The sequence below is a fragment of the Copadichromis virginalis genome, linkage group LG1 (genome assembly GCF_057382275.1).
Source record: "Copadichromis virginalis isolate Kocher_CV1m ecotype Utaka linkage group LG1, C_Virginalis_male_GT1.1, whole genome shotgun sequence".
Taxonomy (NCBI): domain Eukaryota; kingdom Metazoa; phylum Chordata; class Actinopteri; order Cichliformes; family Cichlidae; genus Copadichromis; species Copadichromis virginalis.
The window spans coordinates 23,773,076-23,795,531 of NC_140618.1; the positions used below are offsets into that span (position 1 = coordinate 23,773,076).

Genomic DNA, 22,456 nt, shown 5'->3' on the forward strand with positions numbered 1-22,456 from the left:
AACTGATTGGTTTACCCTGTACTGTGGACAGCTGCGGTATTTCTAAAATAGCATACAAACTGTTTTATTTATCTATAAGAAGAAGTATTGGGGCCATATTTAAAAAAAAAAAAAAAAAAAGAAAAGGAAAAAGTAACGTCATCGGCTGACAACTGGGTCACACCTGCACCTGTGATTGACGCTCCTTTGATTCGGACAGCAACCCCGCCCCTGGGTTATTCCCCATGACGTCACTGGAGATAATCACGGAAGTGAAGTGAGCGACGAAACAAGACTCAAATAAGTTGGTGTGTGCGCTCGACTCGTATTTACAGGTAAGCTTCTGGCTTTTTTTTTAACCTGTTAAACTATTTCGAAACTACCTGAATTCTTAAAGTCTTTCAGTGTATTTGACTTGGTTTTGTTGACGTTAAACGACGGAGCTAGGTCGGTAGCTAGCACAAACGATAACAGAAGACTGCTAACAAAGCAAAGGCTGTAGCTAGCAGATTTGTTCACACAAGCACCGGCTCGGGTTTTTAAAAATGAATGATTGTAATGTTAATGGATAAAACGGTACTGGACACGATAAGACGGTATCGTTTAAAGTAGCATGGTTGGCCTTCTTGTTACCTGTTCTCGGCGTCAAGCTAAAGCTAATGTTTTGAGTCGTTGGTAGTTTAATACTTTGTGTTGGTAACTAACTTATGTTTATTCCTGACCTTGTTTACGTGTGTGTGTTTGTGTTGTGTTTCGCGTGAATGTGCGGAGTCATTGTGTTACGATGGGTTGGTCATGCTCACATGATTGAGTGACTCACTGGATCAGAGATGGTAAGTTAGATGGGCTCCATAGGTCGTCTTCACTTATTTCCCCTCTCCTCTCTCCTGTCCAAAGGCTGTCCGTCATCATGCTGGGAGGAGGTTTCAAATCAGAGAGGCTGAGAGTCAATCTCCGACTGGTCATCAACCGACTCAAACTCCTTGAGAAAAAGAAAAGTGAGTCACTGTGCTGCTCTCCAATAGCTGAAGTGGCTCTTTATTTGTAAAGTAGTTCTAATGTTTTTTTTTTCCTTTTCCCATATTGCCAAATTTAATATAAAGCTGAGCTTGCTCAGAAGGCCAGGAAAGAGATTGCAGATTACCTGTCATCAGGTAAGGATGAGCGGGCACGGATCCGTGTGGAGCACATCATCAGAGAGGACTATCTGGTTGAAGCCATGGAGATCTTAGAGCTTTACTGTGACCTGCTGTTGACTCGCTTTGGCCTCATTCAGTCCATGAAGTGAGTACTGAGCATTGTAAATTCCTTACCTTCAGTGTCCGTCCTCGTTAACACGGTTGCTGTTTATCCATTATTAGAGAACTAGATCCAGGCTTACAGGAAGCAGTGTCCACTCTCATCTGGGCAGCTCCTCGTCTGCAGTCAGAGGTGTCTGAGCTAAAAATTGTAAGTTCTATCTAAAAATTTGTCTCCAGTGATAATAAACACTTGGTATTTACATCTATTCCTTTCAAGTCAGTATTGACAATCTTGTTTCTAAAATCTTCTTTCAGGTGTCTGAACAGCTGTGTGCAAAATATAGCAAGGAGTACGGCAAGCTATGCAGGACAAACCAGATTGGCACAGTCAACGACAGGGTAATTTTTTTTCCCCAGTGACTGTCCACAAGCTTGTATAGGAATGTATGAACCTTTTGTCTAGTGTGCTCTTAGCGACATCTAATCAAATATCTGATTTCAGCTGATGCACAAACTGAGTGTTGAGGCTCCTCCCAAGATCTTGGTCGAGCGCTACTTGATAGAGATCGCAAAGAACTACAATGTCCCCTATGAACCTGACGCCATGGTCCGGGTAAGCAGCAAAGAATCTGTTGTTACTCAATGTGAAAGTTGGAAATTTTGCCCTCTGTTTGTTTATTTACCATCCGCTACTTCTCCGGATAGCCCGAGGTGTGTACTGGGGAGGAGGCAGACCTGATTGATGTCGACAATGACAGGAAGTTTGGAGGAGGAGGTGGTGGAGGATTCACAGCTCCTCTAGCTCCTGGAATCCATATGCCTATGCCCATGCCTATGGCTATGCCAATGCCAACAGCTTTCAACTATCCACCTCCCAATGGAGCTGTAAGAGTTTCCTTTTAAAGACGATGATTTAGTTGAATAATATTGTGTTGCTTTTTACTTTCTGTTACAGATTTAATGTGAACATTTCACTGATATTAAAACAAAAACACTTTTTTTAACTTTGCCTTGTAATGACATGCAGATAATGTTATGCTCATTTTCAGGATATTGCTACATGTGTATCTGGATGGAATTTTGTTTTTGGTTCTCAGAACATCTAAAGAAATTAGCAAATTGTTACTACTGGCAGTGACCCCTCAGCTTTTCATCCATTTCTGAAAGGCATAGATGGCATGGAGCATTTACAGCACTTGTTCTAAAAAAAAGTATATTTTGTTACATTTTAACAGTATGAAAAGTCCTTCACAGCTGCTTCTGACTTTTGAAGCATGTTGTTTTGAGGACAATTTAATGGCAGTAAGATCACCAGGATGAAATAGATTCTAGTTTGTTGTATTTACTCTGTATGAGAACTATACACTATATTGATAAAAGTACTGGGCTACCTACACCTATTGGAATCAATCAAGACCCATATCATGAAGCTCCTGGCACGCAGTTTTTGGGCTGATGTTAATGCCAGATGTTAGAACTCTATAGTTATTGAGTCAGCAGTCTTAGTGACTCATTTAACAGCCTGACTTGTTAACCTGGTAACATTGTATTACAGTACCTGTTCAGTGACAGTGAATGACCCATTCATTCATAAATGTTCACAAAAGGGGTATGGCCCAATACTTTTGACCTTGTAGTGTAATATGTACTACCTTCCTCAAACTTGTTTGACTTTTTTCTTTTTTTTTTTCTTTTTTTTTTTTTTTTTTTTTTTGCTTACCCCCAGGAACCGTTTCATGCACCCGTTGGAACCTACAACAGCTTCCAGCCCCCCATGGGAGGAGGGCAGCCACCTCAGTTGCCCACTTCTCCCCCTACATACGAGTCTGTAAGTCTGTACGACTGAACCCTTCCCCTCCATCCATGCCCCCTTCATGTTTCCAAAGATGGACAGACGGACAGGGCAGGGAACCACTCAGGGAAGAACTGTTTATTCGGGTTGCTTACAGTTCTGCCTGTCCTCCATACTTTAACATTATTTCTCAGAGTAGGCCCAGATTCAGGTTCATCTGCACGGATGTAGGTAGCTTGAAATTGGCCAACTTTAACCTACTAACTATGACCTGATCAGCTTTTCTTAGCGGGACTGAAAGAAGCGATAACTGAGGCCCTTTACCAAAAATCATGTTTAGTGTTGCACACTAAAGGTGATGGTTTCCATTTTTCTTTTCTTTTTTGTTTTTTGGTTTGTTTTTGCATCTGCCTTTTATAAATGAAGTATTAATCAAAATCTTATTAATACTAACAAATATATGTATATATTTGTTTTTGTTTTTAAATATGGGGATGAGTTCATCACGAACACATTTGTTTGTTTCAGATTGACGACCTAACTGAAAAACCTTCTGTTCCTTCCCAGGGCGTAGGTGAGTTCTGTCAACAATCAGCAGCACTTAAATGATGAGAGGGGAATAGTTTGTTTTCTTATTGTCAGCGAATCAACTGAAATAACTATAACCCACATTGTGCCAGTTAGTCTTGAATAGCATTTAAATCTTTTAACTCTACCCACATGAAATAATTTTTTAAAACATTTCATATATATACGTAACTCTTTGACAAAATTATCTTGTAATTTATTGTGCAAATTGAGCATTATTAGCATGCCAGTGTGCTTGTTGGAAGCAGATTTGCTGCTTTGATGTGTATTTGCTGCAGAAGGATGGTGAGGCTCATACTAATGAAAGCAAAGGTTACAGAGTGCAGCTCACAGGTGGGGGAGGTCTGTGGAACAGACCTCGTTTGTTTATTTATTTTAATCTGTCTTGTTTGCAGTAGATTTTAACAAGGTGGGAAAATAAAGTAGGGTAGGACTTAAGTTATCCTTAAAATGCTCACCTGCCAAACATTTTCCTAAATAATTAATGCCTGTTACTCTCCAGGTCCCGCTCCTTCGGCTCAGATTTATGACAACAACGCTCTTCCAGAACTCCCATCTGTTCCTGACACACTCCCAACATCCTCCTTGGGCAGAAGCAACACCACCTCGGATGACATTGACTTTGATGATTTGACGCGGCGCTTTGAGGAGCTGAAGAAGAAGACCTAAATCCTTTAACCTGATATACATAAACAGGCCTGTGTCACCTACACAGCTCAGAACAGGAAATAGGAATTGTTCAAGGCTCTGAATCAGATTTGGGTAGCTCTCCTCCCTCTTTCTTGGTGAAGTAATTTTACACAAATATTAAACATACATGTAATCTATTACCTCATTTATATAGCTGTGACCAGCTAATGAGAGAGAGTACTTTTTAGCGCCACATGTTTTCATTTCTTCTATTTGGCACGTTGGATAAAATCTTAAACAATCATGCGGGTATTCACCCCTTCTCGCTCCTTATTTAAAATCGCACTGAAGTTTAACCTTTTCCATTTGTCTGTGTGGTAATTAATATGTTCACATTTAGATCTTAAGTGTTGATTTTTCTGAAGGTTTTGGGTTTGATTGATATTTATAGTACATGCCTTTATTCTACTTTGGACACACTGTCGCTGTGATCTTTGCCACTGTGTCGCTCAGTCCCGTCTCAGACCAGTTTGACAGGTATAGCGGGCTGCGCCACCTCTGTGGCGAACAAGCTTTTACGCATTAAAATCACCATTTAGTTTCCAAAGTGAGGCTCCAACAGTAGTGAGGTTTTTCTCAGCTGTACCGGGACACATAGAAGCCATATTTTCAGTGTGTTACGCAGTTTTTCTCACTGTGGGATTGTTAAATACTCATTATTACCGAGGTTCTCAAACTTCAAGGTGTATTTGTATCAGAAAAATAGTATGGTTTCAAACCTTTTCCGTTTGAGGGCGATGGGACACAGATGTAAAATGACAACATGTATGGAAATCTGTAATTTAATACACTTACAGCAATATAGGTAGACTTATGTACATGAATGATTTAACTGTATAGGAAAAGGAGTTTGGCAACCGGGAGTTGTTCAATATTTGACAAATCTGTTTTATATACACTATCTCCAAATAAAGTTTTCTTTTTGCCCTTTTGAATTTCAGTTTTACAAAATACCTGCACTTTTTTTATGACTGAACAAACAAATTTGCAATTAAAATCCTGGCAGGCAAAAGCAGCCAGCCAGCAAACTGATTTGATTAGATGTAAAGTTTGAGAGCAGAGGAAAAAGTTCGTGCCATTGTGATCTTGTGCATGGGTCTTGTACTGTATGTTCACCACTCCATTTGCCTTACCTTTCACCTCTCATCTGAGGCCTTGCCAGTCTGTTTTAGGATTAAGCATCTGTTATCCACCAAGACTGGACACATAATGCGTTTTTCAGTTTCTAATTGACCTTATTTGCGTTACACTCCACAGATTCTGAGTTTTAATTTGCTTGATAGATTAAAAAAAATCTGTACAGGCATTAGAGGTAGATGTTTCTAATTATTGTAATAAGTGTAGTGAGAGGTTTTTGTTATTGTTCCTGTAACCTGACTACACCGGGCTCTGCTTGCATGGCAAATAGACGGTGGCCTTGAATAATATGACTCAGCGCTTTGAAAAGCTTCCCCACTGGGTTATACGTGCAGTTAATTAATAGTTTTACATGAGCTGGGAAAAAACAGAGAGATAATTAACCCTACAGAACTGTGATCTCCTCACTGTCTTTTCTATGTTCGATTGTTCTTTCATGTTAAACTTTAAGACACAAAATAGTGTCTTGTTGCAAAAAATAGTTCCCCTCCCCCCAAACAATGTATACTACAATAACAATTTAATAAAAGACTATTTGGAACTGGAAAGCTTGTAAGGTCTGCACATAATTTTCCATCAGTTTTTCTTTTTAAAAACAACCTGTAATGCTCAATGGTAACCAGCAGAGGTCGCTAATATTAAGGGAAAGCTCTGAAAGGGAAATAATTTTTTCAATTATGTAAAACATACTGTGATTTAAGTTAATGTGAAACTAACCTCTTTACATAATGGATCCTTTCAGTTATCGCAACATAGTCTTGCATCAAGTCATAGTTGACTCATTTTCTGTTTGACACTTGTGATCAATACAGGTGTGAGTTAAGAGCGGCTCAATCATGTGAAAACTCATCCTGTTAAGTTTTAGTGATCATTTGGCTTTGGACAGTCTCCTCTTTGTTCTTTCTTTGAGTTTCTAAAAGTAGGATGAGAGGCAGAGCCTTCAGGTATCAGGCCTCACTCCAGCTCTCAGTTTGGATTTGGGAGAGAGATTAGGCTTAAAATTTTACTTTTTCCTAAAGCTCATGTTTTCTCTTTCATAGTTTGTTTTATCTGTGTCTCCCTATCATCTCCTTTTTTCCTTTTCTCTTTTCCCTCCCTGAGCCTGGTTATCCTGGATGTTTCTTCCTGTTGAAAGGGAGTTCTTCCTCCCCACTGTTGCCTAGTCCTAATTATAGGCTTGTTGTTGGTTTTCTATCTAATATTGTAGGATCTTTACTTTACAATATAAAATGCCTTGAGGTTGCTGTAGTTTTGAATTGGTATGAGATGAATTTCTTGAGTCTTGTAGTCTGTGGTCACACCGTTTTACACACTTGTGATAATATTTGTGTTTTTCTGTGTGATTGAGCCGACTGTTTTTTAAACTGGTGTCCAAAAAAGACTCGAGAGTTCTGTTTCCAAGGGTTGGGATGCTGTTGAGATGAGTAGATCCCAACAAACTAAATGCGGGAGTGTGTTTGTAAATAGTAAGTGGACTGCTTCTTATATAGCACTTCACAATTCACACTCTGACGAACGCATCAGAAGCAACCTGGGGGTCAATGTTTTGGCCCACGATACTTTGGCATGTAGACTGGAGCAGCCAGCCACTGAACTCCCAACCTTTAGTGGACAATCTGCTCCACCTCCTGAGCCTCAGCCAGGGAAAATGTGGATGAACGTGTGTGGGAAGTACTAAAGCTGGGAGGTAGTTAATTTCTTTTTTTTATATTGAACTTATAAAATCATACATACAAAATTTGCAAGAGGTTTAGCAGTAATCATGCAAAGGTCTCAAATACCACCTTTTGGTTCCGCTTTCCAGGGTAATCTGGTGTGATAGTCTTTGTGCACTGATTATTTTACTAATGCAATGACTGTTAATTGTTATGTAAGCTGCTGGTCATCTCTGGGATTCACTAGGGATGCATACACAGATCAGCACATCTCTTTTTGACCTGAGTTCAATTTTATAAATCATTTAAACATTAAACATCAACTAAGCAACTGCAGATTTTACCAGAGAGCTGTTTATTGAAATTCACACATATAATACTACTGTATGACACCAGTGAATAAATAGTTTAAATCATTTGTGATTAAGCACAGAAGATCTAAGACAGGACAATCAGCTGTCTGAAGAACAGCTTGTATTCCCAAACCAAAAGCACAAACTTGAATGAGATCTGTTACATAAGCCTTTTAAACTGAGGACTGAATGAATCTCAAAGATGCAGCCAAGAGTGATAAAGAGGCATGAAACACACTTTCAGAATCAATTACAGTGACAGGAGTAAAATGAAAAATGTAATCAATTAATCATTAGCTCCCAGATGGGCAGCAACATAAAAGCACCTTCGCACTATTTCACACAACTTCATTTACAACTATTAACCGTTAGAATCATAGGGAAGCATTTAAACAGAAAGCTGTGTTAAAGTTACTTTGCAGGTTTTTTTCTGTTGAAATTTCTCTTCTATTTCTCCTGGATCACTACTTTATTGGATAAAAGACAGCTTTTTTCACACTCGATGATAATAGTTCTTAACGTGTTTACATATGTCTGAATCTGTATATGTGTTTTGCACTAGCATTAAATGAATGTATCAACAGTTTTTTTAAAAAGGAAAAAAAATCTCTTTTTCTCATACGTAATCCTGGTGAATTTCACATACAAGAACAGTTATTTAATTGCCCATTATTATGACTCACAACTTCAAAAAGATTCTCATAGGCACTGGAACCTCTGTACACATACAAAACACCATGACGTGTAATGCAACTCTATATCCAGAAAGTAAAACTTACAATAAGTGCAAAAGATTTCCTAAGAAGCGGGGGGGCGGGGCATGTGTCGCAGCTGTGCATGTCAGAGGAGTCAGCTCATGTCGTCAAATGCAGTAACCTCACATTGTGTCCCTGCCGCTGTACTGTCTGCACTTTTCCTGTTGCTCTGTTAAATGGAGAAGACACAACTGTAAGACTCAAAGCACTTATCTTAAGCTCCGCAAAGGGTACATGGATACACAGATGCACGAGAGAAAGGTAACAGGAAAAGAAAAGGGTCAGTCCTTTATCGCAGTCAACAAAATTTTGGGTGTGTGTGATCTGCATGATTACATCAGAGCTCTCGGCAGCCAAGCTGAAAAAAGGGGAAAAGGCTTCCTTGGTCTGCTTCGTGAAATATGAATGAGACGGTTGCAGTAAATCTTTCCTGTGTGTTGAATAATATTTAGACACTATCTCAGGTTAATATGAATCCATATAATCTTTGCATGTTGGTAAATAAATTCTTCTAATTTGAAATATGAATGATTATTTTTACATGTACACGCAAAATAGGTTCATCCAACCTGTTTCATTTTCTGTGAATTAATGAAAACTTCATATTTTTTGATTTTAGGACAGCCTGGTGACCACCTATCTGACCCATTGTCCTCTGACAGGAGCTACAGGCCACAGGAATCATAATGCCAAGGCCATTTGGACTCTAAGTCAGTGCAAACATGTAAAATGAAATCAGTCCACCACAATTTTGCTTTTTGCAACAAATGCATCCTTGTTGCATCTACTAATTTTTATATATATTCATGAATCTAATTGTTTACATTCAGTTGTATAAGACTGATACATACACAGATGCATAGTGTTATAGTGGACAATATGTTAAGAACTTTAATGCACTAAACAATAGCAGCTCTCCTAACATCATTATATTTTAGTACGGTGACAATAAGGCTTTCTAATTTTTTTTATTTTAAAAAAAGTACTCCAAAAAGAAAAGATACTGATTATACGCTGCTGAGAAAAACGTCACAAGTAGCACAAAGAGGTCATTAAAGAGAGTAACAAAAGTGACTTGTTATTACTAATACTACTAATGATTATTATCAAAGAAAAAAATGTTTATTTAATTTTAATATCTATAGTAAATATCTATAAAATATTATAAAAATATTTATAAAAGAGAAAAAATGGGTACTTTTTTGTAAATATAAAAAAATTATTCAACAAAAACATCACATCACAGTATATACTTAAAGCTTTGCACTGACCTGTTCTGGCTGCACAGAGACTACAGAACAAGTTTTCTTACCTAACAGGACTTGCTCAACTTCTTCACTCTCGTCTACAGCTACAGGTTTGAGCAGCAGGGCGAAAATCACAGCAACGCCTATCACCTGTGAGAAAAAGCAGACCGCACAAGAAACGAATAGTGTTGCATACACGTTTGCAGAAATTTCAAAAACAGAAACAAACTATAACATTCTGTAGAAACCCAAGTATCTTCAAATACATACATCATCTCAGAGTGTGACATGCAGGAAACACTTCAGATTATCAGCCAAGCGAATTGACTTTAAAAAAAAAAGGATTTATTTTACCCACCTTTAGAGGCTGCAGAATAAAGATGCTTTCGAAAAGGGAGAGGCCCAGAGACATGACCCACTTGATGGACTTCTCCTTGCCGTACTGAAAGCCATACAACAAGGTGAAGAAAGTTGAAATGCCGCTGATGGACAGCAACAGGAACCAGCCTACAAACACAAACCACCATGGCAGCCAACAGCCCAGGATGGTCGTTGCCTTCTTCTTTGGCTTCTTCGCAGGAGGTGGGCTGGGTTGGGACGAGATGGACAGAAAAAACACACGCATGACGTACCAGTTCAGTATAATAGCACAAATAGCTCTGCAAATATTTTTGTCTCACTGGCAGTTGGAGTACTGACCAGTAGGCCAAGTGGCTGCTGAAGACCATCTCAGTCTTGTGAACCAGTGCGTTGGTGTAGTTGAGGGCCTGCTGGTACTGGTCTAGAGTCCCAAAGTATCTGAAATCCAGTTTCTCCAGGCACATCAGGAGATGACAGAGACTAGCTAGGAGAAACTTGCTGCAGTACACCAAGTGATGGTCGCTCTCACTCTCTCCTGAGAAAGATTTATATTCAAACATATACATAAGAAGGTAGTTACATTTCTCTTGAAGTTACCTCTTTCTGAGAAGAAAGGTAACACTACTGTCACACTACACAAGGCAGAAAAGTGCTGCTGCTTGGCCTGATCAGACAGAGGAGAAGTTATTTGCCTAAAACTCAATTTGAATAGAAAGAAATAGGTCCTAGCAGTGTGCTACATGGAAATCTTTAAAAGACACGTCTGATGGTATTGATGTTTTTTTCCTGACAACATAAAAAAAAAAGAAAATAAGCCTTAAATACAAGCGTCATGTTTCTCAGCACTGTTGTTTCTTTGAGATAGGTCTTTGAGATAGTTTTTAGATTGTTTGAAATAACTGTTGATGGGGTGAGAGCAAGGAAATAAGCGTTCACTAGCCGTCTTATTGGTTCTTCTCAGTTAGAGTAGCAACAAACTGCTGTATTCATAAGCTTATGCATCTTATGTACTCTTTTATTAGTTTAAGATCACTAATAGTATGTTGCTTATGTGTATTCATGTTAATTTGAGTATATTATAAACATTTTATCTGTCTCTTTTTTCTTTCTTTTGCTGAGATTAAAGTGAATGAAATAAAACTACCTTGCATGTGCTGAATTAATTCATTCAACCTGTCCAAGGCTGAGAAGAGATCAACAACGGACTCCAGTCTGTGCATCTCTAACATCTTGTTTCTTGGGCTCTTGCTCGCCAAAGAAATGATCTGCTCTACATCCTGTTGCAGGGAAGAACAACAAGTACTAAATTATACATGAGCGGTGCACTGTTTCACTGCATAGATAAGTATGTAATAGTAAAGGAGAAACCAGAGCTACACGGACTATGACATGGACTATATTCAAAAAACATCTCAGGCTTGCAGGTTCTGTGATGAGTACGGGTCATCTGACAAATATAAACATGTAACGCACCCTCAGCACAGTCGGTATGTTGAGTATGGGGGGTTTCACGTTCTCCTCAGGGTCAGCTTTTTTAGATTTTGGAACTATGCGAGGTTTGATGCTTCGAAAGATTGTGATGATGAGGATGTTGATTGGGAACATGAGGAGACCGGACTGCACGCCCACCATGAGGTCCTGCCAGGTCATCTTTATTGAACCTGGACAGACACAACAAAGGACACGGTGATGATGATGTGAAGCAACTAATACAGCTCCAGCTAATAACACCCAAATAAACAGCTGCAAACAGTAATGCAATGTTTTACTGCAGGGTTCTTTCTCAGTTGATTTTAACAGAAAGCTGTGTGCGACTGTTTGCTCTCTGACCTCGTGGAATCAACTTTACATTATTTCAGTTTGAATATTGAATATCTATCCATACAATAGAAAGGTGTGACTAAAGGTCACATCAACAGAAGATCCAAGTGCAAAATGTAAAAACTCAATAACACGTAGATCTGCTAAGAAAGCACCAGTTTTAACAGTGTTTGGCCAGGTGGAGTTAGTAAGGTTCTGAGTTTGGTGCACATCTGGATGCAAATGTGTTGTAGGTAATTATTAAGAACCAGTCATGTTCACCTTCGGCATGCAGCCTTGCTCCTAGATACAATCGCTTGTGAGCAGTAATCCTTATCCAAACACTGCTAATATTAGCACAAAGAGCAGGTTCCCCTCCTGAATTAAACTTTGTTGTTTGATGCTAAGAAACAGATGTAATCAGTAATCAAACAATAATCTAAGACTTTGTAATCACCAATTGAAAAGAGTACTGTTGAGTTTGGATCCACAGGGATGTTCCAGAAGGCGATGTTGATGGCCATGGTACAGAGCAGAAGGCACATGCAGCAAGAAACCCTCTGGGCACGTGTGAACGGGCTGCGTGAGGGAGGATCCACGATGGACACCCAGATGTGTTCGTCTCTAAAACCAGTCGATGTCCTGGTCTGGAAAATGTTCCTGAGAGAGGACGGAGAATAAATAATCACTTAATTTAAGCGATGTGATGAGCAATTTATTTTCAGCAGTGTAAAGGGACTCTAACCTGAAGCTGGCAACCTCGTTGACTTTTGCAGCATTGAAGGTTTTTTTGGTCATGCCGTCTCCGCGCTCAGAACTCAGCCAGCATTCACAAAAGAAGTGCCACATGTGTCGCGTTTGGAGGTCCTGTACAGTCATTTTGTTTATGTACCTTTAAAGAAAAAATATACAGAAATGAAAGATGACACATTTAACATTTACCTAAGGAATTAAAATCATGGAAATAAAAAGCAACATTGCAAACTAGGAGCACCAAAACAGAAAAAAAAGAATTCAGTTATTTAACTCGCCATACCATGTGAAAGAAACACTCACCAGACGTCATTAGTAGAACCCAAATCTATATATTCATAGCCACACTGTAAATCATACCTTGCTTTATCATCTATTTTACTCTAAATAGAGTCACAGTTAACAAAATGAGCATTATATTGCATTAAAGGAGACTTGAAACGAATAAATAAACCCATCAGGAAGGTATTTAAAGGCATTTTTAAGCACCTTAATGCACTAGTCCCTTTTGACTAGTCCCTTACCTGTATAATACCAAATCAATCCAAGTATAAAAAAACACACACAGCTGTCTGTGTAGTATAGTAGTCTTTAAATAGTTGCCAACTTTTCAACACGTATGAGAGAAAACATTCTCATTTCTGATGAAAAGCACTTCATCCTGATCTGACGTAACGCCAAACGATCTACTTTTTGCTGCTCATGTCCTTACCACGATGGATGACCTCCAGAGTTGTCGTGCTGCAGCCTGATGGTCTGCACTTCACCCAGTGGGAAGGGTGTGGTCAGCACGAAATAATCAACAGATCCTCTCTCAAACACTGGCTTCTCTGGGTCTGTGAGAGTGTGTACGTTACTCTCTGCTTCTGAGCCAATCAGCTTCACTGTGACCTGCGGGAGAGCACAGCGTACCGGTGAAGTGACCCAGACTGTATATACAGGGAGTGCAGAATTATTAGGCAAATGAGTATTTTGTCCACATCATCCTCTTCATGCATGTTGTCTTACTGCAAGCTGTATAGGCTCGAAAGCCTACTACCAATTAAGCATATTAGGTGATGTGCGTCTCTGTAATGAGAAGGGGTGTGGTCTAATGACATCAACACCCTATATCAGGTGTGCATAATTATTAGGCAACGTCCTCGAACAATCAAGCGTTTCATTCAAAATAGTTAACAGGGTCGCAAGAAGCGTGTGGAAAAACCAAGGCACCAAATAACTGCCCATGAACTGAGAAAAGTCAAGCGTGCAGCTGCCAAGATGCCACTTGCCACCAGTTTGGCCATATTTCAGAGCTGCAACATCACTGGAGTGCCCAAAAGCACAAGGTGTGCAATACTCAGAGACATGGCCAAGGTAAGAAAGGCTGAAAGACGACCACCACTGAACAAGACACACAAGCTGAAACGTCAAGACTGGGCCAAGAAATATCTCAAGACTGGTTTTTCTAAGGTTTTATGGACTGATGAAATGAGAGTGAGTCTTGATGGGCCAGATGGATGGGCCCGTGGCTGGATTGGTAAAGGGCAGAGAGCTCCAGTCCGACTCAGACGCCAGCAAGGTGGAAGTGGAGTACTGGTTTGGGCTGGTATCATCAAAGATGAGCTTGTGGGGCCTTTTCGGGTTGAGGATGGAGTCAAGCTCAACTCCCAGTCCTACTGCCAGTTTCTGGAAGACACCTTCTTCAAGCAGTGGTACAGGAAGAAGTCTGCATCCTTCAAGAAAAACATGATTTTCATGCAGGACAATGCTCCATCACACGCGTCCAAGTACTCCACAGCGTGGCTGGCAAGAAAGGGTATAAAAGAAGAAAAACTAATGACATGGCCTCCTTGTTCACCTGATCTGAACCCCATTGAGAACCTGTGGTCCATCATCAAATGTGAGATTTACAAGGAGGGAAAACAGTACACCTCTCTGAACAGTGTCTGGGAGGCTGTGGTTGCTGCTGCACGCAATGTTGATGGTGAACAGATCAAAACACTGACAGAATCCATGGATGGCAGGCTTTTGAGTGTCCTTGCAAAGAAAGGTGGCTATATTGGTCACGGATTTGTTTTTGTTTTGTTTTTGAATGTCAGAAATGTATATTTGTGAATGTGGAGATGTTATATTGGTTTCACTGGTAAAAATAAATAATTGAAATGGGTATATATTTGTTTTTTGTTAAGTTGCCTAATAATTATGCACAGTAATAGTCACCTGCACACACAGATATCCCCCTAAAATAGCTAAAACTAAAAACAAACTAAAAACTACTTCCAAAAACATTCAGCTTTGATATTAATGAGTTTTTTGGGTTCATTGAGAACATGGTTGTTGTTCAATAATAAAATTATTCCTCAAAAATACAACTTGCCTAATAATTCTGCACTCCCTGTACTTGAAGGACCGCACTATTTTTGGCCTTGTGCAACAAACTGTGAAGACTTGACATAACCGGTGACCGAGGTTTCTAGAGGGATTTCATATGTAATTTCAAACCGGCTTCCATTAATTTAAGTACCTTCCCTCTTCTTGTAGATATAATATTAGTGCTTGACAAAATAATGTTAGGAAAACACAAGTTAACAATATTCTTTGACATGTAGTCCTTAGGAATTTCTTTCATACTTCTTCATTTATAGTTATCATAGTATTGTTGTTATAGTGAGTGACTCTGTCAACCTATCCAGTAATCCAGTGTCAGTGGGAAGTTGTGAGTTGGCTGTAAAATAGTCTTATTCATTAAAGACAGGTATGTCATCCTGTCTGAAAACAACACTAAGATGCCTGTCTGAGCGTTGAATCGGGTTTGTTTTCTGTAATCATCTCTTATCCGCAGTGATTGTGGTTTATAGTCTTCTACATGTAGTAAAATTTAAATGAGCCTATCCTTTAGGGAGGCGCCCATATTTACATAGTCCTTTTTCCGATGGCCGTGTTTGCTTCTTGTTTGCCTAAATGGAGCTTTTTTTTTCTTTTTAACAAATATATTGACTTGTTTTAAATGTAAATGTTCTTTATCAACTAAATTCCCACTATAAACTGAACTGAATCCACTGCCTGTCTGTAAGGTAGTGATTGTCAGTGCTGCATGATACTGCAAATTTTGGTATCAATCTGATACCGTGTAAATACAGGGCCAGTATTGTGAAGATCGACACTTTGCAGGGGAAAGCAATGGGTCATGATGTATCAGATGAGTCATCATCAATTTGCAAATTCTAAACACATTTTAATGACCACTAAAAACTGTGATTTGTACTTTTCACAAAACTTAGTTAATGCAACAAAGCAATGCTTCTCAGCTTTTTGTGTATTTTGAAACTGCGACCTGGAATGTTGATGTGTCTCTAAAGCTATATTGTGCCATCAGCTACAAATAAAGACGTGACCATCAACACGAAAGGCTTCAGAGATTTTTAATAGAGCATGTTTGAGGTATATTTTTCATTAAAAGAATATTTAACACAGTTCAGTGGACTACATACTGAACTTAGAGGATACAAGCAAAGTATCAATCCTATTGTGATAGTATCAATAATACTAATACCAGCACTTGTATTAGTATTATTGATACTAAGCGCCTTGAGATGACTGTTGTTGTGATTTGGCACTATATAAATAAAACTGAGTTGAAATGATATTTTGATTGATCTGCCCATCTCTGCTGTCAGTGGAAAAAAGACTTACATTGGCACTGGTCCCAGCATTTCTGCGGCGTCCAGTTTGGATGCCGATCAGGTAGCTGTACTGTGCAGCTGGGTGATTGTCCTCCAAGAGTGTCATCTTTCTCTGATGGTTCAAAAACGTACAACATTGTGATGTTAAATAACATGAAAATATACATGCAAAAAAAGGCTGGATTTATGAAAACTGGCGGGAGACAGGCTGACCCTTGTGCGTGCCCTCCGGTCAGCATAGCAGGCCCACAGCAGTGTCATCAGGTAGAGTCCGAAAAATGCACACAGCAGGGCCAGCACCACATAGTTCTGATTCACAGTGGCAAACAGCTCTGCAGTGCGGGATATGTCGACGTAGTTTGGCATCACAAAGAAGGAGCTCCCAAAGATAGTGAGGTGATTACAGAGACACTGCGTTCGGTGTGGAGTGCTTTCTTTCCCCACCTGAGGAAAAACACAACACATGACTGACTGGTACTCACCTATGCTAGAATATTATAGTGCATGCAGAGCCAAATGATCAGATTTTATCCAGGGGAAAACATACCATACAGCCTTCAGTGCTCCATTCCTTTGCGTCTGTGTTCCAGTACAGGCACTTGCTCATAAAAGTGGTGATCTTCAGGTTCATGTCTGGCTGCCATTCAGAATCAGAAACTCTTGTATCAATATACCAAATCCCAGGAGTCTTTTGTAACATCTCTGGTGTTATCATCCAGCGAAATCCCTCTAAAGCAAAAAAGCAAAACCCCCCGAAAACAAAACTTAAATATACTGCATAAATAAGTGTTTTTGCTATGATCAGTACATATAAATAATACCAGAGCGAGGTGTGGCCATTCTAGTGACCTAATTTGACTTTGCTGACAGCTACCTGTGCGGTTCAGTACAGTTCTGTTGCTGTAGTTTGTGTTATTAGGAGGCAACCCATGAGACAAGAGGAGAACCAGTGACACATTCACATTGGGCTCCACGCCGAAGAAGATCGTCACATTAGGGTCTGAGACATTGAGTGTAGTCACCGATTTTGAGTTTTTCTCTAACACGACAGTAGTGTTGATCAGAGCTGCAGCATTTGGACGAGCCAAAAAGATCTGGTGAAAGGAAGGAAAGAATTTGTGGCATGAAGAAAAACATCTTATTTCAGTCTGGGTTTTAAAATTAAATATTCAGATGTTTTTGTTTTAAAGCAAGCTTCCTAGTATTAACCGACCCATCTTGATTCATATTTAATCGGTTATTTACTAGTTACATATTAGAAACGATTAAAACTATAAACCAGGCATCACTGAAAGCTTTACTGTACTTACACCTCCATTCTTCTAACTGTAGCTACACTAAGAATGTAAAAGTCACCTCCTGTGACAACTGACATTTGAAACAATTAGCAAATGAAGGAACTGCTGGTATTCCTTATTCAAAAATTAAATAAAACAAAAAAGTAAAACTATGACCTTAAATCATGTTATTTTAGTAAAGATAATTGACACTAATCACGATGTTTAAACAGTTAATTATTAACGTCATGTTATTGATGCATACGCATATAATTGATCTCATCTAAGTAATTGTGCCTTTGTGCTTCCAGTAGGTTATTGTGCACTTTCATACCTCCCGGTACTGATATTTTCAAAACTGACAATAAAACAAGATTTGCGATTAGATTTTTTTTCTTAATTTTTCTATAGCTGTGATGTCACTTTTGTAATTGCGTTGGGTGTGTTGACTGTGCGGAGAAATTTGATATTGGCAGGTGTGTTGGCAAAGAGGAGTTCAGGAAGACAGCATGTTTGGAGTACACTGAGAATGAAGGCTTGAAAAACAGTATGTAAGTTAAATGACTAAACATTATGAATTTTTGGACTTTGTATGTGATTATTTTGAACCGTTTTTATGTTGTTTGTTTTGTTTTGTGGCTTCATTGTCTGCGTAAGCATCTCAGCATGTTTATTATGTTTTGTCTAATTGTGTATTTATTTTTGTTTTTCTGTCTTTTTCTACTACAACTGCAAGACACTGCAATGTCAAAATGTCCACTGTATAATGAATAATGTCGACTGAGCTGTTCTCATACAGTAAGCAGTAAGTTGGCTGTACCTCCACCATCTCTGTCAGGTTTGCCACCTTAATGTCCTGCGTTCCATCACTAAGTGAAAGGCTGCACACACTCCCTGTTATGTTGTCTTCAGATGGATAGGGATTTTCATTGAACGTAGTCATCTAATAGTGACAAATGCTCAGTTAAACAGGCTGTGGATGTCAGCAAAGATAAAAACACTAATGATGATAACACACACACATACTCAGACCTGAGAGATGATGTTGTTGTTGTACTTATTAAGCACTGGTCCAAGCACTGAATTTGAAGGGAGCTTAGCGGAACTGCCAACTTTTTCTGAACCCAGCACTGAATTGCCAATGTCAGCAGGTTTTTGTCTGATGGAGGGGAAAATTAATTTTATATGTAAAAGTTTTTAAAGCAGAGGCAAGTGACATTTTAAAGCAAAATACCCACGTTTTCTGATGAATGGTGCCCATTGGGTATTGCATGACAAATTCGTTCTCTCCTGATAGCAGGTTAGCAACTTTCGCAAAAATCTTAAGGACATCTCCAAACAAATCCTGGAGAAGAAAAAACATCATTCCAGTGTGAGAGCTGAAACAATAACAGAGACATTTATGTTGCTGGTGATGTAGTTACGTGAACTTACTTTAGGGTTTGGGTTGTTTTTATGATCGCATTTTTTCAGTGACAGACTCAGGATGGCACTGCTGCAGTTGAGGATGTGATTGAGTGTCTCGGTGTTGTTCAAAGCAAATGAGGCGTTCAGTAACGCAACACTTTTCAACAAATTACTCACGAATGCTTTCTTTTGGAAGAAAAAGGAGGGAGAATTTAGCACAGCATGAATATAAAAACATGAGAATAAAACAGTAATGATGACAATATGGGCATATCAATGGAAATGTAGCAGCTCACAGAGCTGGAGGGAATTTGGGTGGAAAACCTGATAAGATATTTTATTACACCTCACCAAAAATCTCACTATGAAGGTAACCCTCTCACTTGCTGGAGAAATTGTGGAAATACAAATGCAAATCACTATCATATTTTCTGGGACTGTCATGTTATTAAAACTTATTGGAAGGGAATACATGCAAAAATACAAGAGACATTTGGAAGATATTTACCTTTGAAGACTAGAGGAAATATAAATTATATTAATGGAAACAGAAACACACTCCCTACATGCCTTTTTTTTCCTTTGTATTTTTTATTTATTTTTCTGTTTTGCTTCTTTTTCTTTTTTCTTTCTTTTCTTTCTTCTTCTTTCATTCTTTTTGTATCGATATTTTAGTTGTTTAAATACAGAAAAAGGGAGGAGGATGTAGTAACAAATTGCTAAAGTTGATGGTATGGTACAGTGATTCCTAAATGTCAATTAAAAAAAATAACAGTACAAAACTAAAAACAGTAATGATGAAAGTGTTCTTGCTTTCGTAAATAAAGGTACCCACCCCGTTGCTATTTGTCGGTTCCCCTGGTGTCACGTCCATCGTATTTAGTACTCTGTCTGCATCCTGTCTCAGAAACAAGGGACAGCTTTTAACTCTGGGGTGCTTTTTTATAAAAAAAAAAAAATTGTAATTCAAAGCTCCTCATAATTTATAAAAAAAAATGTTGATATGTAAAATGATTTGTCTCACCTTGAGAAATACGTTAATGTTTAAGGTACCCAAAGCTGTTTTAAGGATTGTTTGGATCTTTTGATCGTCAAGGTTTGGAATTAAATCTGAAAGTAGACCCCTTTTGTGCCCTGGAATCAAAGAGTATGTGATGTTTAACAAGGTCCAGTAAAAAAAAGAAAAGAAAAGGGAAAAAATAAGCGATACAACACTAGATTTATGTCATTTAGGGTGTTGAATAAGAAGACACAAATAAAGTGCATTCTAACTTACGAAGTTTGGTTGCATGGCTGGAAATTTCGGTACACTACAAAGAAAACATGAACAAGGTGGACAATATGAAAGCTGAGTCTTGGAGGCTTGCATGGCTTATTACTGCCTGTGAAATTTATTTGTCTTACCTTTGTGTTTGAGGGAGACTGTAAACCTTTAAAACACAAAGTTATGTTATGAATGAAAGAGCACAAATGAAGAATGAAAACAAATCTGGTTAGGTTAAAGCTCGGATCAGAAAGCTTCACGTACTGTGGGTGCAGAGGAAGCCTCTTTTCTTTTTACAGTCAGACGTTACGAGCTGGAGAGGATTCAGCTTCATGTATGTGCATGAGGTGTTTTCTGTTGAAAAGAAATGGCATTAGGAAAGGTTAGTTTTTGAGACAAAGGTTTAACAACGAGACAACAACTAACAGGGCTGCAACTGTCAATACACGGTTAATTATTTACAAATCAATAATCTATAGGTAAAATGTAAACAGATGATCCCAGAAGCCACATAAAGCCATGTGTAAAGTCTTCTCATTTCTTGCTTTATGTAATTAAAAACACACATTTGAATGATCATAACACAGGTGGATGGAGCAGATTTTCCTTTTTGATCCTGGTAGTGTTGTGGGAATCTTATGAGGCAAACATCTCATCGTAGAGATAATCCTTCAGGTACGGAAACTTATTTCTGCCACCATAAGTTAAAATTTTGTATTATTATCTAAACATTTTGACCTAATAACTTGAAATTTCAAGCTGTTTTCTCAACGCTTGAGAAACACAAAAAGTTTTCTTTGTTACAGATGTGGAAACAAATTTCCATATTCTGGAGACATGGGTGTAAAGCATAAAATATATAATCAAGGAGAAGAGTTATCAGCACAGGTGTTCATTTAGTTTTGAAGGATTTCATTTCACAGAGATTTCCTTATACCTTCATTCCTTGTCTACATCTACTTTCACTTCTAGACAAGAGAATATGCGCTCTCCCACAGCTGGACAATATGCAACCAGGCTATCCTCGAACCCTCTGCAGAAGACCTGCGGTTAGCTCATCGAGCTTTATTCAGGCTCTACCAAGCCTGACTCGTCTCACCCTCCAAAGCAGGCCTCGCATAAAGACGCAAAGTAAAAAAAACCTTAACCTAATCCCTCACAGGAAGCAAATAGTGTTGGAAATCTTATTGGGTAATTTATTTATTGTGATCTGCAAGTTTGTCTTATTTTATGACATGAATCTTCTTTAAAAAGCAAAACAAAAACAAAAACAAAACAAAGCATTTACACACCCAAGGGAACATATTCAAAAATATTTAAATTCAATTGGTGCTCGTGACATGACAAAAATTCAAATGAAACCCAGCCTTTTCTCAGCACACAAACGTCATCAACCTCTCTTACATTTATGTCAATTTATTGTAATGTATAATTATTTCTTCTTAACGATATAGTGACCTGAACTTACTTTCAGGTCCTGGTTGATTTGAAAATGGCAGTATTTCAGTGAGAGACTCATGATGACACTGCCACAGTTAGTGAAGAGATTTGAGGGTTGTTTAAAGCAAACAAGACATTCAGTCTCTTTTTTAAGATTATTTTTATGGCATTTTGATTTTTTAGATAGTGGAGCAGTGAAGACAGACAGGGAAGTTGAGTGAGAGAGAGAAGGACTTACTTGCTCACAGAGTGGGCTAAACTGACAATCGACATTCAGTATCTTATTGCTTGCCAACAAAACTATTGTGATTAAACCATTAGCAACCCCCCCCCCCCCTCCAAAAAACCCCCCCAAAAACCAAAAAAACCCAAAGCACTGGTGATTGATCAATTCAAACAGACAAGTATTACTTTTTTCTTTTCTTCTTTCCCAACGTCTGTCAGACATGCCTTCACTTGAAAACTCACAGGCCACAAAAGCACAATAACCTGTGCAACAGAAAATAAAATTACGGCACCAAAATGCATGTTGTGTTTGTGTATTTTACTTACTATCGGTGGATTTCCAGTTATCCTCTCCAACTGTCTTTTCAAGCCACCATGTGTGATTGAAGTTGGTGTTCCAGTCTTGAGTTATGTTGTCCAAGAAGATTTTGGTTGGGTTGTTCATCACCTTCAGGAGTTCTCCTCCTTGCTTTTCACAGCTGCTCCTAGCCTGGGAATAGGTTTTCGGTTCTCCAACAAACTCGAAACATACATTTCTGAAAACAAATTCACAGTTTGCCGTGAAGTTGTTTCCTGGACAGTTCTCGGTTCTTTCAGCTACACACAGAAATCCAGCTGAAATCCACACAAAGACAGCTGTCCGGAGTACCGTATCCATTGTTATTGTTCTGTGGAGAGCACGAGCGCTTAGTGCTGCTCGAACTGTGGCTGGAACAGATACTGAGCAAGGTCACTTCAATCCATCACATGAAAATCAGAGAGCTTTCTCCAGAGAAACCCTGCATATGTTCTTAATACATTAGGAAAATCACCCGAGACACTCAAACA

At 38.8% G+C, this 22,456-nt stretch overlaps 2 protein-coding genes across 2 annotated transcripts; one reads left to right on the forward strand and one right to left on the reverse strand.

Moving 5' to 3' along the window:
• The first annotated feature begins 210 nt into the window (after positions 1-210).
• Positions 211-5,225, forward strand: ist1 (IST1 factor associated with ESCRT-III). Its single transcript, XM_085455506.1, has 10 exons — positions 211-314; positions 877-977; positions 1,083-1,263; positions 1,341-1,428; positions 1,536-1,619; positions 1,723-1,833; positions 1,926-2,105; positions 2,947-3,048; positions 3,541-3,586; positions 4,103-5,225. The coding sequence occupies exons 2-10, from the start codon at positions 890-892 to the stop codon at positions 4,267-4,269; spliced, it is 1,047 nt and encodes a 348-aa protein (XP_085311632.1). The 5' UTR covers positions 211-314; positions 877-889; the 3' UTR covers positions 4,270-5,225.
• A 2,195-nt stretch (positions 5,226-7,420) lies between these two features.
• On the reverse strand, positions 7,421-22,330 carry pkd1l3 (polycystic kidney disease 1-like 3). Its single transcript, XM_085455501.1, has 23 exons — positions 21,956-22,330; positions 20,228-20,317; positions 20,104-20,129; positions 19,976-20,009; positions 19,724-19,833; positions 19,535-19,597; positions 18,727-18,885; positions 18,531-18,637; positions 18,325-18,451; positions 18,113-18,235; positions 16,890-17,109; positions 16,563-16,744; positions 16,229-16,459; positions 16,026-16,127; positions 13,063-13,241; positions 12,343-12,489; positions 12,055-12,257; positions 11,271-11,458; positions 10,942-11,074; positions 10,137-10,332; positions 9,796-10,024; positions 9,503-9,587; positions 7,421-8,359 (listed from the first exon to the last, which is right to left on the reverse strand). The coding sequence occupies exons 1-23, from the start codon at positions 22,284-22,286 to the stop codon at positions 8,313-8,315; spliced, it is 3,312 nt and encodes a 1,103-aa protein (XP_085311627.1). The 5' UTR covers positions 22,287-22,330; the 3' UTR covers positions 7,421-8,312.
• Between the last annotated feature and the right edge of the window lie 126 nt (positions 22,331-22,456).

What these genes read in the sequence shown, in the direction of transcription:
- ist1 (XM_085455506.1), top strand. Translation starts at nt 890, where the DNA reads ATGCTGGGAGGAGGTTTCAAATCAGAGAGGCTGAGAGTCAATCTCCGA. An exon ending in TTGGCACAGTCAACGACAGG is followed by an intron (nt 1,620 to 1,722) that starts GTAATTTTTTTT and finishes ATCTGATTTCAG; the next exon opens with CTGATGCACAAACTGAGTGT. An exon ending in TGTTCCTTCCCAGGGCGTAG is followed by an intron (nt 3,587 to 4,102) that starts GTGAGTTCTGTC and finishes GTTACTCTCCAG; the next exon opens with GTCCCGCTCCTTCGGCTCAG.
- pkd1l3 (XM_085455501.1), bottom strand. Translation starts at nt 22,286, where the DNA reads ATGGATACGGTACTCCGGACAGCTGTCTTTGTGTGGATTTCAGCTGGA. An exon ending in GGAGCACTGAAGGCTGTATG is followed by an intron (nt 16,460 to 16,562) that starts GTATGTTTTCCC and finishes GTTTTTCCTCAG; the next exon opens with GTGGGGAAAGAAAGCACTCC. An exon ending in AACAGTACTCTTTTCAATTG is followed by an intron (nt 11,459 to 12,054) that starts GTGATTACAAAG and finishes GTGTCTGTCCAG; the next exon opens with GTTCAATAAAGATGACCTGG.